Source organism: Camellia sinensis, chromosome 11, assembly GCF_055761805.1.
Source record: "Camellia sinensis isolate YWXY chromosome 11, ASM5576180v1, whole genome shotgun sequence".
Classification (NCBI taxonomy): domain Eukaryota; kingdom Viridiplantae; phylum Streptophyta; class Magnoliopsida; order Ericales; family Theaceae; genus Camellia; species Camellia sinensis.
The window spans coordinates 176,922,501-176,934,385 of record NC_138971.1 but is presented as its reverse complement, the minus strand read 5'-3'; the positions used below and the strand labels follow the sequence as shown (position 1 = coordinate 176,934,385).

Sequence of the window (11,885 nt, the reverse complement as noted above, 5' to 3'; positions counted from 1 at the left end):
GTAGTAGACGGATGTAAAAAGTAAAAAATAAAATAATTTCAAAAAAAAATTAAAGAAAAAATTAAAATAAGTCAAAAAAGAGTCTACTATTTTTTGTTTATTTGTCTTTTCTAGATATTTTTCTTGGAATTATTTAAAAACAATTATTCATTATTTTTTGTTCTAAAAAATTGAGTATACTTTTTAGAAAATTAAGTTTTCTTATTTTTCGTATTTTTTTTTATTTTCAGTGAATTTTTTCAAATATTTTACACAATTTTTATTTTTATTTTTTAGACACACCTAATCTAAATACACTTAAAAAGTATAATATTTGTGAATTTAAAAAAAAATTACTAAATACAAAAAATACAAAAAAAAAAATGAAAATTCAATACAAAAATACAATGAATTTTTTAAAGATTTTCTTATAAATTTTTAATTTTTAAATATATTAATATTAATATTGTGTTTGGTTAAGAGATTTGGAAAATAAAAGATAAAATGTGTGTGAAATTATGTAAAATATAAATATATTTTATTTATATTTCACCTACCTTTTTCTTTCTGTTTCCAAATTCCTTTTTAAATCTTCCAACCAAATACAACGTAAGTAAATCTAAAAGTTATTTTAAAAAATTGATAAAAATAATTAAAAATATAAAATATGAATTAAAAATTTTAAAAATTGTTTTTGAATATTGAAATTCATTTAGAATTTAAAAGACTAATTTTTTTTTTTAAAAAAGTCACTAACAAACAACGAAATAGAATCACCGGAGGTGATGGTTCAGTGGTGAAGGCATTGTCTTTCCACGGTCGCGAGTCAAGTTCAATTTACAAAGAATGCGAAAAAGTTAAATTTTTCAATGATTCTCTTTAAAATCCCGTATTATATTCTGATTGAAACTTGACTTGGCTTCGTAACTTGGCCTGATTGTGGGGATGATTAATGAGTCACTTCTTCTAAATTGAGTTAAATTAGGTTAACAACCAATTATACCGAGACCTGAAGCCACACAAACCATCCTTTCTTTTAAGCCCAAAAAAAAACAACGAAATAGAATCAGCAGGCTTTGACTGGACCTTTCTTTTTTCACCGTCTAACACGCGGGAAGCCCATGGTGGACTAGGGCCGATCTTCTCAGACGTATCAAAAGCTCCTATTTGACTGACATGACTCACTCTCTCTAAACCGTCCAACGGTGCAACCAAATTCACAATTGTGACAAACGAAGCATATATATATATATATATATAGTCGTCGAAAGTGAAATCTTGTTCACAAATCTTCTTGTAACACCGAATCCTCCAAGAGAGAGAGAATCCAATTCCACAGATTCCATTTCCACGGTCCTAATTCCTCCGCCGATTCTTCACCTCGCACGATCCTCCGGTTCCAGAACTAGCCATCAGCGTAAGTCCCAATATATTCATACATATAATATACACATGCATATATATATATATATATAGAGAGAGAGAGAGAGAGAGAGAGTGTGTTGAAGATTTGAGTGGTGTTGTTTGCAGATAAGAAATATTTTGGAGAGAATTTGAAGATGAGGTTGTTGAAGGTGGCGACTTGCAACTTGAATCAATGGGCTATGGAATTCGAATGCAATGTGAAGAACATCAAGGATTCTATTTCTAGGGCTAAAGAATCAGGTGCTGTCATCAGGCTCGGTCCCGAGCTCGAAATTACTGGCTATGGCTGCGAAGATCATTTCCTCGAACTCGACACTGTCACTCATGCGTTAGTCTGATTTACTTCTTACACATTCTTATTCATTTTATTTTATTTTTCAATTTCAGTTTCTTCATACAATGGATAATTGATTCGATTATGTAACGACCTTGTTAATTGAAGAAATAGTTGTTCAGCATATTCATTATTTGATCATAGGTCTATGCATTTTGCTTTTTATTTATTTAATTACGTCAACTATTTTATGATCAAATTGGCTCACTTATTGAAAGTTGCTCTACTCTGTTGCTCCTATTGTGAATTATGTTCTCCAAAGAATATAGGGATTATCAGACTTTACTATTCATTATTAAGTCTAGTAACTTAAAATTTTTAGTTCAAAATCTAAGCATTGAGGACTTATTCAGTGATTGGTAAATAATGTAAGCAAGATGACTTCTTTGCCATGCCCTTCGTTCCCTCACCATTGTCACCGCCGTCCATTGTCATGACCACCACAAGCCTCGCCCTCCCTCTCGGCTACAACTGCAGCCTCAAATAATACTTGAAACACAACCAAATCATAAGTACTGACTTACTATCTGCTATTCTATATAAAGATTTATTACTTGTGGTCCCCTTGGTGCTTTAACCAAATGACATACTCAGTTAACTTTTTCAAGAATAAATCTTACACTGAAAATTATGTTCCCAACCATACTTTTCTAAATCATACAAACGATTAGATGGGTTGGTTGTTTCTCTTATATTCTTGATTGAGAAATTAAAGTATGTGCCATTAAGTGAGGATGTGGTGGTGGAATGGGGGAGGGGGCAGCAGTGGTAGTGAGAGGAGTTGCAGCAATAGAGGAGGGTTGTGGCAGTGGAAGGGAGGTTGTGGCATGAGAGAGAGGAGAAATTGTAGTGGCAGGGATGGAAAGGCATAACAAAAGTCATCTTTGCCCATATTTGTTGACCAATTTGTAAATAATTTCCCAATATATAGAAATTAGAAGAAAAAAAAGAAAAATGAAGAACTTTTATTAAACTTATAAGTGAATAGTTTCTCATTTATTTACTGAAGTGTAATAATCTCAAGAATATATACCAGGTGTCACTTATTGATTTCACTTCAAAGAGCCATATCAGTCTATATCGTCCATGTACATTAAGATGCCTACATGATAATTTCTTGTATTCAAAGTAATGAGGGCCATGTTTTAGTAATGACAATACAGATGTTACTTCTTAGTACCAATTTATCAAAGTGGTGTGTGTATACAGTTGTTAACGTTGATGGAGTCCTGCTAGTGGCTATAATTCATTTTCTTATTCTGACTTTCGAAGTAATTCCCTTGCAGATGGGAGTGCTTAAAAGATATTTTACTTGGCGATTGGACAGATGGCATACTATGTAGCTTTGGCATGCCTGTTCTCAAAGGGTCAGAGCGTTACAACTGTCAAGTATTATGCCTAAACAGAAAAATTATCATGATACGCCCAAAGATGTGGCTCGCAAATGATGGCAACTACAGGGAACTCCGATGGTTTACAGCATGGAAGCAAAAAGAGCTTGTGGACTTTCAGCTCCCAAGCGAGATTTCCATGGCTTTGTCACTGCAAACCGTGCCTTTTGGCTATGGATACATTCAATTTTTGGACACGTATGTTGAAATATCTCCAATGCTGTCCCTTTTACTTTTGTCATGTTGCTGTTGTTGTGAATCTGTGTTGCCTATAAGATTGATTTTAAAGAAAAGTTAAGCATTTCTCCCACCCCAAGGATGCCCTATCTTTCTTTTTTCATAGAAGTTCTTTCATGAACAGTTGTAGAAATGCAGAACATCAGGCTGACTATAGTAGTACACCTTTTTGAAAAATCTACAAAGAAGAATTATGGGATATGCTATTTATATCCTCATTTTAGTCTTTTAGAGCCTAATTGTGTACTTCTGGAATTAGAGTTCTATTTCTTTCTTAGATATACATTATTTGCTGCCTTAGATCAACCTGCCATGCTTTTAGCATGCGCCAGGCTGCCTGTACCAATGATGTCCATACAGCATGTGGGATAGTTCTTTCATTTTCATGATTGATTCAGGCTAAGGCTATGATACATGTAAGGACAGCATTGGGAATATGCATTAACAGACTACCTGTTAGGAAAATTTTCTTTTTGTGATCAGCTGGTGCATGACTTACTAATTTTTTAAGAACTCATGTGCTGACAGAGCGGTCGCAGCTGAAGTTTGTGAAGAGCTATTTACACCCATTCCCCTGCATGCTGAGCTTGCGTTGAATGGCGTTGAAGTGTTTATGAATGCTAGTGGAAGTCATCACCAACTACGAAAGCTTGATCTTCGCCTTCGTGCTTTTGTAGGTGCTACACATAGTCGTGGAGGAGTTTACATGTACAGTAATCACCAAGGATGTGATGGTGGCCGCCTTTATTATGGTAAATAACCAGCCCTTAATTGACTTCTATTGTTTCCACACTTGGTGTACCCTTTCCAGTAACCTTTTTTTTTTCATGAAGTTTCTTTTATTACTTACAAGATAATCAAAAGATGTTAATTTTTGGTTTATAACTTCATCCATGGCAGATGGATGTTCTTGTGTTGTTGTGAATGAGGATGTGGTTGCTCAAGGCTCACAATTTTCTTTGAAGGATGTTGAGGTGGTGGTTGCTCAAATAGATCTAGATGCGGTATGCTCTAAGTTCACTTTCATAGCAATTTTATCTGCTGCAGTTCTAAGTTAGAAGGCAAGAAAGCTATAGTTCTTTACTAATGCTACTATTTCTATGTTCGTCAAGCATCTAATTTGCTTTTGCTATTGCATTGTTGGAGATTTCTATCGGTGCAACAAGCAGTCTAGAGAGCTGCAACTTATCCTTACAGAGCAAATAGCATTTCCTGTGATGAAAACATTTAAGAAAGTTTGAAATGCTGAATAACCATGTTTATACATTTATAAGCATGAAGCTTTTAGAAGACATTTTGTAAACTATAAATCATGATTATGTTTTTTATTTTATTTTATTTTAAATATGTACTGTCTGCATTGCATTAACATTCAATAAGACTACAGTGGATTAATTTCTACCATTGAGCAAACTAATGAAATACCTGAGTATAGGCATACTCCAATGGGAAAGAGCAGCTCAAAATCAGTCATTAATCCTGAAAGAAACAAAAGCAACACAATTCATCAACAGACATTTCTGGTGATTTATGGAGTAAAGCATGTGATAAGAAAGGAACAAAACATCCCTTATCTACTGCTTCCTTGGGTTTCATTGTTCTCATCATGTTAGTTCTGCACTGTATCTCTACCTGTTTGTGTTTGGCCTCTCAGCTACCATTTACTTTTGCCTCTCTTTTCCTTTTGCACGTGATAGCAGAAACTATCGCAAAGTGTAGCATTAAGTTGTTCAGTAGACAGCTTCATCATCCGTTCATGCCGTTACCCATCCCATTGGTGGATAGAAATTAGTTTTCCCATATCCAAAGACAGCAAGCATCACATATCTCTTTGACAGGATTAATATCTTTATGTTCGGGACAGTAATTCATGGTCTTATTCTCTCTCTGACTCATCTGGATAAACTCAATTATTTCTCTAATTGATAGAGCAAGAAACAACATATTTTACAATTTTCTTTTCTCCTCATTCTGGCCCATATAGAAGTAGTTGGTTGATGTGTCATCTGTTTAATGTGAAGGACCTTAACTAATGGATTTATGCTGTTGCACTATTCATGTTCTATGATTGATTTTTGGCATGCGCTTGAGCCTTTTAGTGTTAATAGACTTCTATAAAGTTTCCTATGACAGGACAGGTCATCTATCCAATATGCTAATGCAAATAATAAAGACTTTTTTTATTATTTTAATTCACTGTATTTTGGACCTCTGTTCTGGTTTTATCAGCATTTGCACATTTAACCTTGACTTCAATTCCTCAACTCAATTATTTAATGGCAGGTTGCCAGCCTTAGAGGATCTATAAGTTGTTTTCAAGAGCAAGCAAGTTGCAAACCGAAAGTTCCATCAATAGCGGCACCTTACAAGCTTTGTCAGCCTTTCAACCTGCAAATGTCCCTTTCAAGTCCACTTGAGGTAAGTTCTCGGTCAGGAAAAGGTGATCAAATTAAAGTATTTGATGGCAATTGAAATTTTTTGGCAATCTATACGTTTCTAGCTTCCTTAGCTAGTAGTATAATTGTACTTATATTTAAGTGTACAACTTTTTTTTTTTTTTTTGTGCTCTTGAAATATTGAAAACATTATAAACTATCTATCTTATACGTTTTTTTTTCCACAATTGTTAAGTGGTATCATTTCTCAAACTCCCGTGCTTGTTTTATATTTATGTTACTTCTTGGAATGAAATAGAACTTTGCAAAAAAAAAAAGTGTAGGTTGTGTTCTTTGGTTATAAAAGCCTTGACTCAAGGTTTTAATGTTGCAATTTGTGGACTTAGTACTTCATAGTCACGTTGATTGTGGAATTACTCAAGTATATCTATTATTTGAGACTTGGAGAATATTTAGTGCCTGTTTCGGGAGACCCAAAACCGGTTCTAGGGACCAAAACTTAGCTGGTTTAAAACCTTTAAGTATTTGGCAAATGCATTTCGAAAGCATGTTCTTTGCTTGAGAAAGGTGCTCAAGACCTAGTTAAAATCAAACTAAGAAGCGGAAGCGGGTAATTTCAAAAAAAAAAAAAAAAAAAAAAAAAACAGATAACTTAATGGAATTGGACCTGACTTTGTCTTTTTTCATATTACCCAAACAGCCCCTTAGATATAGCAGGATATCATTTTAAGGGATTACAGGTTATAAAAATTATGGATCTTGCTTTTTGGCAATGTGATGTGGAAAAATGGCCTCTGTGTCACTATTTTTTTTTTTTTACAATTGGACAATTCTAGTGGCTTCTCTGAGCTGTGTTTGCATTGCTGAATATATCTATTGAATTGTGGTTTTGGCTTTGCATATCTAAACATCATTTATAATTTTTAGATTAGATATCACTCTCCTGAGGAAGAAATAGCCTTTGGACCTGGTTGCTGGTTGTGGGATTATTTAAGAAGAAGTGGGGCCTCTGGTTTTCTGCTTCCACTTTCTGGTGGTGCTGATAGCTCATCTGTTGCTGCTATAGTCGGCTGCATGTGCCAGCTTGTAGTAAAAGGTCAGTTTTTAGCCTAACATATTGTGGCAGTGTTCTAGTACTGTACCAAATAATATTCTGAAAATCAACTCATAATTAATTAATTTAGGTACTTCATATGTCTTTTTTATAAGTAATAGTTGTTGCAGGGTCAATGGACACAATAGCTGTTTTTTTCTCTGCCATGCTTCTCTCAATGGTGAATCATTAATGGCGTTTAGCTGCACAGATCCAATTTGCATAGGATAACTGATTGGTACTATTGGTGTTGTCTGGTAGCCATAGCAATTTAACCCAAGGATTTGATAATAATGTCTAGCATGTGTCTGTTTGACAAGTGTCAAACACCAATACATGACCTCTTGAGAGGTGTCAGTGCTCCATAGCTTACACTAGTTTCAGAAATGGGCTGGGACCTCCCCTCTTTTAGAATGACTTGGACATCCCTCTACTTCCCACTAGTTTAAGATTTTCTCTGGCAAATGGCAGACAGGCTCTAAATCCTAAATCATCCCTATGCTTTCTTCAGATAAAATTTGTTCGAAATTTTCTTCATAATATTGACCCTAGTAATTTTAAACATTCAAAGTGATTGGAATAGAGGGATGATTTGGCCCATTTTATAAGCCAAAAGACTAGGCCTCAGATGGAGCTAGTGGCAAAAAAGGATTTTGTGTAGATCACACCAAGTAATGGGGATAAGCATTTGTTCAGTTGAGCAACTGTGGTTTTCCAACAGTCCTGGGATGGTTTTCAGGAGCATCTTCCCTGCAAAGTTGCTTAAGTTATAATAGTGTTACTGTTACAGAGGCACAGAAAACAGCTATTTTTGTCCTAGAATCCTGAATTGGGTATATCCTTTTCTGATTACTATTCATTGATGATTGATGTTGATTTTCGCATGCAGAAATTGCAAATGGGGATGAACAAGTCAAAGCTGATGCTATAAGAATTGGCCATTATACTGATGGACAATTTCCTACTGATAGCAAAGAATTTGCAAAACGTATATTTTACACAGTATTTATGGGATCTGAAAATAGGTGGGTATATGTAAGCATAACATATGTTTTCCACATATATTAACTTTTATATGTGGTTGATCCAATTCTGAATTTTCATTGCACTGACACTCATGTTCACAAGGCATCCTAGGTGCCCAAGATATTACTTTGCTGCTGCACAAATTAAATTAAGGACTTTCTTTTTTGAGGGTCATTTTTTTGCATCATTGCAAAACCTTTATGGTGACGATGGAAACTTTGCATTTTTGTTAATCATTTGGCAATAATCTGGATGCTCTTAATGTGGACCCTTTCTTGTGTTGGTTGTAGTCTGCAAATTTCAAAACACTTTCAGAGTTATTATTATTTATTATTTTTCTTTCAGTATAATTTTCACCCGTCTAATTTTAGCTCTTGGAAATAATGCTGCCTTTGTGGGATTATGGCCCATCTAAACCAAACCCGATTGTCCTCCTTGTTGGATCCCAGGAAGCTATTAAATTTCATTTTGTGTCCAAGAATAATTTAAGTAAAAATATTTTGAGTGAAACAAATTGATTGTTTTGCAACCACATGAATTTTCAAGTAAATTGTCTTATGAGTTTTGTAATTTTTCTTCACAGACATTTTGCAAATTCAAGAGTCTTTCTGTATATCATTGATCACTAACAGAGTCTGTTCATTACAGTTCTGAAGCCACAAGAACACGGGCAAAGGTGTTGGCAGATGAAATTGGCTCACGGCATCTTGATGTTAACATAGATGGTGTTGTTTCTGCTCTGCTCTCTCTGTTTCAAACACTTACAGGGAAGCAACCGCGTTATAAGGTAAAAGGGGTAAAAATATTGTTAATGTTTTCAAATTGTACCAAATTTGTTTTCTCATATGATGCACTAGATTGTAGATTTTGACAAGAATCTAGGCATTGGCATGTATCTACTATCTATCTTTTCTAATGAATTTAAGATTAGTTCTATTTCCCATTTTGTTCATGAGGATTGAATGCATTGTAATTCAATGGCCAACTGGGTGCGACCAGTATCATATTGATCAGAATGATAGCTTTTTGAGTAAATGTTTTGAGCTGATTGTGTTTCCACAGGTAGATGGGGGATCAAACATTGAAAACTTGGGGTTGCAAAACATTCAAGCTCGAATAAGAATGGTGCTAGCATTTATGTTGGCATCCCTCATGCCTTGGGTTCATAACAAGCCAGGTTTTTATCTGGTACTAGGTAGCTCCAATGTGGATGAAGGATTGCGTGGTTACCTAACAAAGGTATTTGATATAGCAGATTTTTGGTTCTTGAGCAAACTACCTTTTTGTATTGCTGACCTTGATTACACCAGTTATTTAATGTATAAAAAGGAATAGTTAATATATGACTCCATGCAGTTGGGTTACATATGGGAATAATTTGGGGATATTCTTCAATGGTTAACTCAATTCAGTACTCATAAAGGGTGTTGATAAATAACTTGGTTTTATGTTTTTCCACTGCATCTGGTTCCATCTTTCTTTCGTTAGTAGCCTTTATCTGTTTGTTTTCCTTACAAGAACTGCATTATTATTATTATTTACTTTTTTTTTTCTTTTTTTTTTTTTTCGTTCAGTATGATTGCAGTTCAGCAGATATAAATCCAATTGGAAGTATTAGTAAGCAGGATCTTCGTAGATTTCTGCGATGGGCTGCCACCCATCTTGGATATGCATCTTTAGCAGAAATCGAAGCTGCTCCCCCCACTGCCGAATTGGAGCCTATACGGTCCAACTACAGCCAGGTATTGAATTAAGCTCATTTCTATATTCTTGTCCTTGATATTTTGTTCTTCTTGTATGTGCATTTCTTCTGCTGTCAAATTTTATTTCATTAATGCATTGATGTTCTTGATGTTGACGGCATGCAAAGCTTCTTTCAAGTTTACATTTTTGTTGGTTATCATCTGGAATCAAAAGAAGTTCCTAGACTTATGTAGGTCAAAATCTGAGCTACATTTTTTTTTGGGGGGTGTGGAACAGCTGGATGAAGTGGACATGGGAATGACATATGAGGAACTTTCAGTCTACGGAAGGTTGCGAAAGATTTTCCGCTGCGGTCCTGTATCCATGTTCCAGGTTTGTTTTAAATTTCCTAATACTTGAGTAAGACCTCAAAATAGAAAGCATCATTATTTATAAGCTTCCATACATGAAATCATTCGAAGGATATGTTTAGGTTATGCATGCATGAGTTTGACGTATCAATGTATGTCGTAAATATAAGTTTGACATTAAAAATTATAAAAAAAAAAAAAAATTAGAAAAATTCATTGTAAATAGAAGTCTTGGTATATCACAAACGTGAAATTTTTTGACATTCAACTTTCAGAGGATTAATTGAGCTTGTTTCATTATGCATGATTAAATATATAAGGTTGTCGGCTTTAAATTTGTTCATATTTTTTTTTTTTTTTTGGTTACGATTTCATCCTTCTTTCAGAATCTCTGCTATAAATGGGGTGCAAAACTGACTCCATCAGAGGTGGCTGATAAAGTGAAGCACTTCTTCAAGTACTACTCCATCAATCGACACAAAATGACCGTGTTGACACCTTCCTATCATGCTGAGGTATCTTGATAAACAGCCTAAGTTAAAAGAATCAAACTTGATTCCATCTTGGGAATTTCTTTCATAAAATTTTCCTACTTTTATGTCTAATAACGAAGCTTATACCTTCTATGGTGTCATGTAGAGTTATTCACCAGAGGACAACCGGTTTGATCTTCGCCAATTTCTATACAATGCGAGATGGCCGTATCAATTTCGAAAGATCGATGAACTTGTACGCAATTTTGATGGTGAAAAAGCTGTTCTTACAAAATCAACCGACCAGGAAAAAGTGGGTGTTACATCTGTTGGTGGTATGGGAGTTGTGGCAGCAGGCTCAGGCAATCCAAAAGCTGGACTTTAGTTTGAGTTGATGGCTGCAAGTTCATAGTTGAATTCTTTGGGTGCAAATGAATTTGTCTATTCACCTTATGCAGTGTTTGTTTTATTTTTGTTTTTACACAATTAAGAGGAGAATAGGAAGGGAAACTGCTTCATGCAGAGGAACTTTTGACTTCCCTCAATTTCTATTGTAATTCATCCATTTTTAACAGAATAATGTCATCTATGATTTTTAGTAATAAATATGATTTCCATATAAATATTAATGAAGGACTTTGTTCCTGTGAATTTTCGGGGAAACATCAGGATGTGAAAGTCTTGTCTTGTAGTAGCCCTAGCAGCACTAATCGACCATGAATTACATGGAATTTTTAGTCTCGGAACTACTAGTCCTAGGATAGTCTGTATTAGTATTACCAGTCTTTTAAGATCACGTTGGGAATATCCATGGTGACGGGTTATCACAGCAGGAACTGCCACACAACATGAGAAACTGGCTGGAAAACTGATTCTAACGAAATGGTTGTTCAAAAGGAAGACAGCATATTGGTATGGTCAATCCTCCAACAAATGACATTTCAGAAGGTATAAATCAGAGTTTGGTTTATCTCAGTTGGAATGCTGCATTGAATTGCATAAGATTGAAGACACACTTCCCACAAGACAGAATTGCTTTGCCACAGCAAAAATTAAGGAGAGATTATCCATGAACGGACTTCTAAAAATTAACTAGTTCTTAACATGAAAAAGCAGAGTAGAATTAAAAACAAGAAATATCCATCCCTTGAAAGTATCTTCACCTTCAAAAAAACAAGGGAAGAAGGGAAATATTTTCCTCAAGACTTCAAGCATCACCAAAATTATAGACCAGTAGACCTATATCCAAAATTCTCATTTGTTGCTCCCTCTCTTCAGCGGTCAATGAAATTCCTGGGGTTCCTACAGTTCGTCATGAGAGTCATCGTCTTCCGATCCAGATTCTGATCCAGCACCTGGGGCACCACCTGATCTTTGATAAACGGCTGTGATGATTGGGTTACAAACAGCTTCCACCTCTTTAAGCTTCTCATCATAGTCCTCTTTCTCTGCTGTCTGATTGTCATCCAGCCACTCA

At 35.0% G+C, this 11,885-nt stretch overlaps 2 protein-coding genes across 2 annotated transcripts in view; one reads left to right on the top strand and one right to left on the bottom strand.

Moving 5' to 3' along the window:
- Window positions 1-835: 835 nt before the first annotated feature.
- Window positions 836-11,041, top strand: LOC114263694 (carbon-nitrogen hydrolase family protein). The gene is made up of 14 exons (XM_028204277.2): window positions 836-1,396; window positions 1,510-1,732; window positions 3,025-3,327; window positions 3,895-4,118; window positions 4,267-4,370; window positions 5,650-5,784; window positions 6,690-6,858; window positions 7,745-7,880; window positions 8,530-8,668; window positions 8,944-9,120; window positions 9,456-9,623; window positions 9,862-9,957; window positions 10,322-10,450; window positions 10,575-11,041. Exons 2-14 carry the CDS (start codon window positions 1,539-1,541, stop codon window positions 10,791-10,793), a joined length of 2,193 nt encoding a protein of 730 aa, XP_028060078.2. The 5' UTR covers window positions 836-1,396; window positions 1,510-1,538; the 3' UTR covers window positions 10,794-11,041.
- Window positions 11,042-11,440: 399 nt separating this feature from the next.
- LOC114263695 (luminal-binding protein 5) overlaps window positions 11,441-11,885 on the bottom strand; it is a 4,831-nt gene continuing 4,386 nt past the window's right edge. The window contains exon 8 of the mRNA XM_028204278.2: window positions 11,441-11,885. This exon is cut by the window's right edge and continues 330 nt beyond it. Within this exon, the coding sequence (XP_028060079.2) occupies window positions 11,711-11,885 (175 nt within the window). The 3' untranslated portion in view covers window positions 11,441-11,710.

What these genes read in the sequence shown, in the direction of transcription:
- LOC114263694 (XM_028204277.2), top strand. Translation starts at nt 1,539, where the DNA reads ATGAGGTTGTTGAAGGTGGCGACTTGCAACTTGAATCAATGGGCTATG. An exon ending in TGGTGGCCGCCTTTATTATG is followed by an intron (nt 4,119 to 4,266) that starts GTAAATAACCAG and finishes CATCCATGGCAG; the next exon opens with ATGGATGTTCTTGTGTTGTT. An exon ending in CACCTTCCTATCATGCTGAG is followed by an intron (nt 10,451 to 10,574) that starts GTATCTTGATAA and finishes GGTGTCATGTAG; the next exon opens with AGTTATTCACCAGAGGACAA.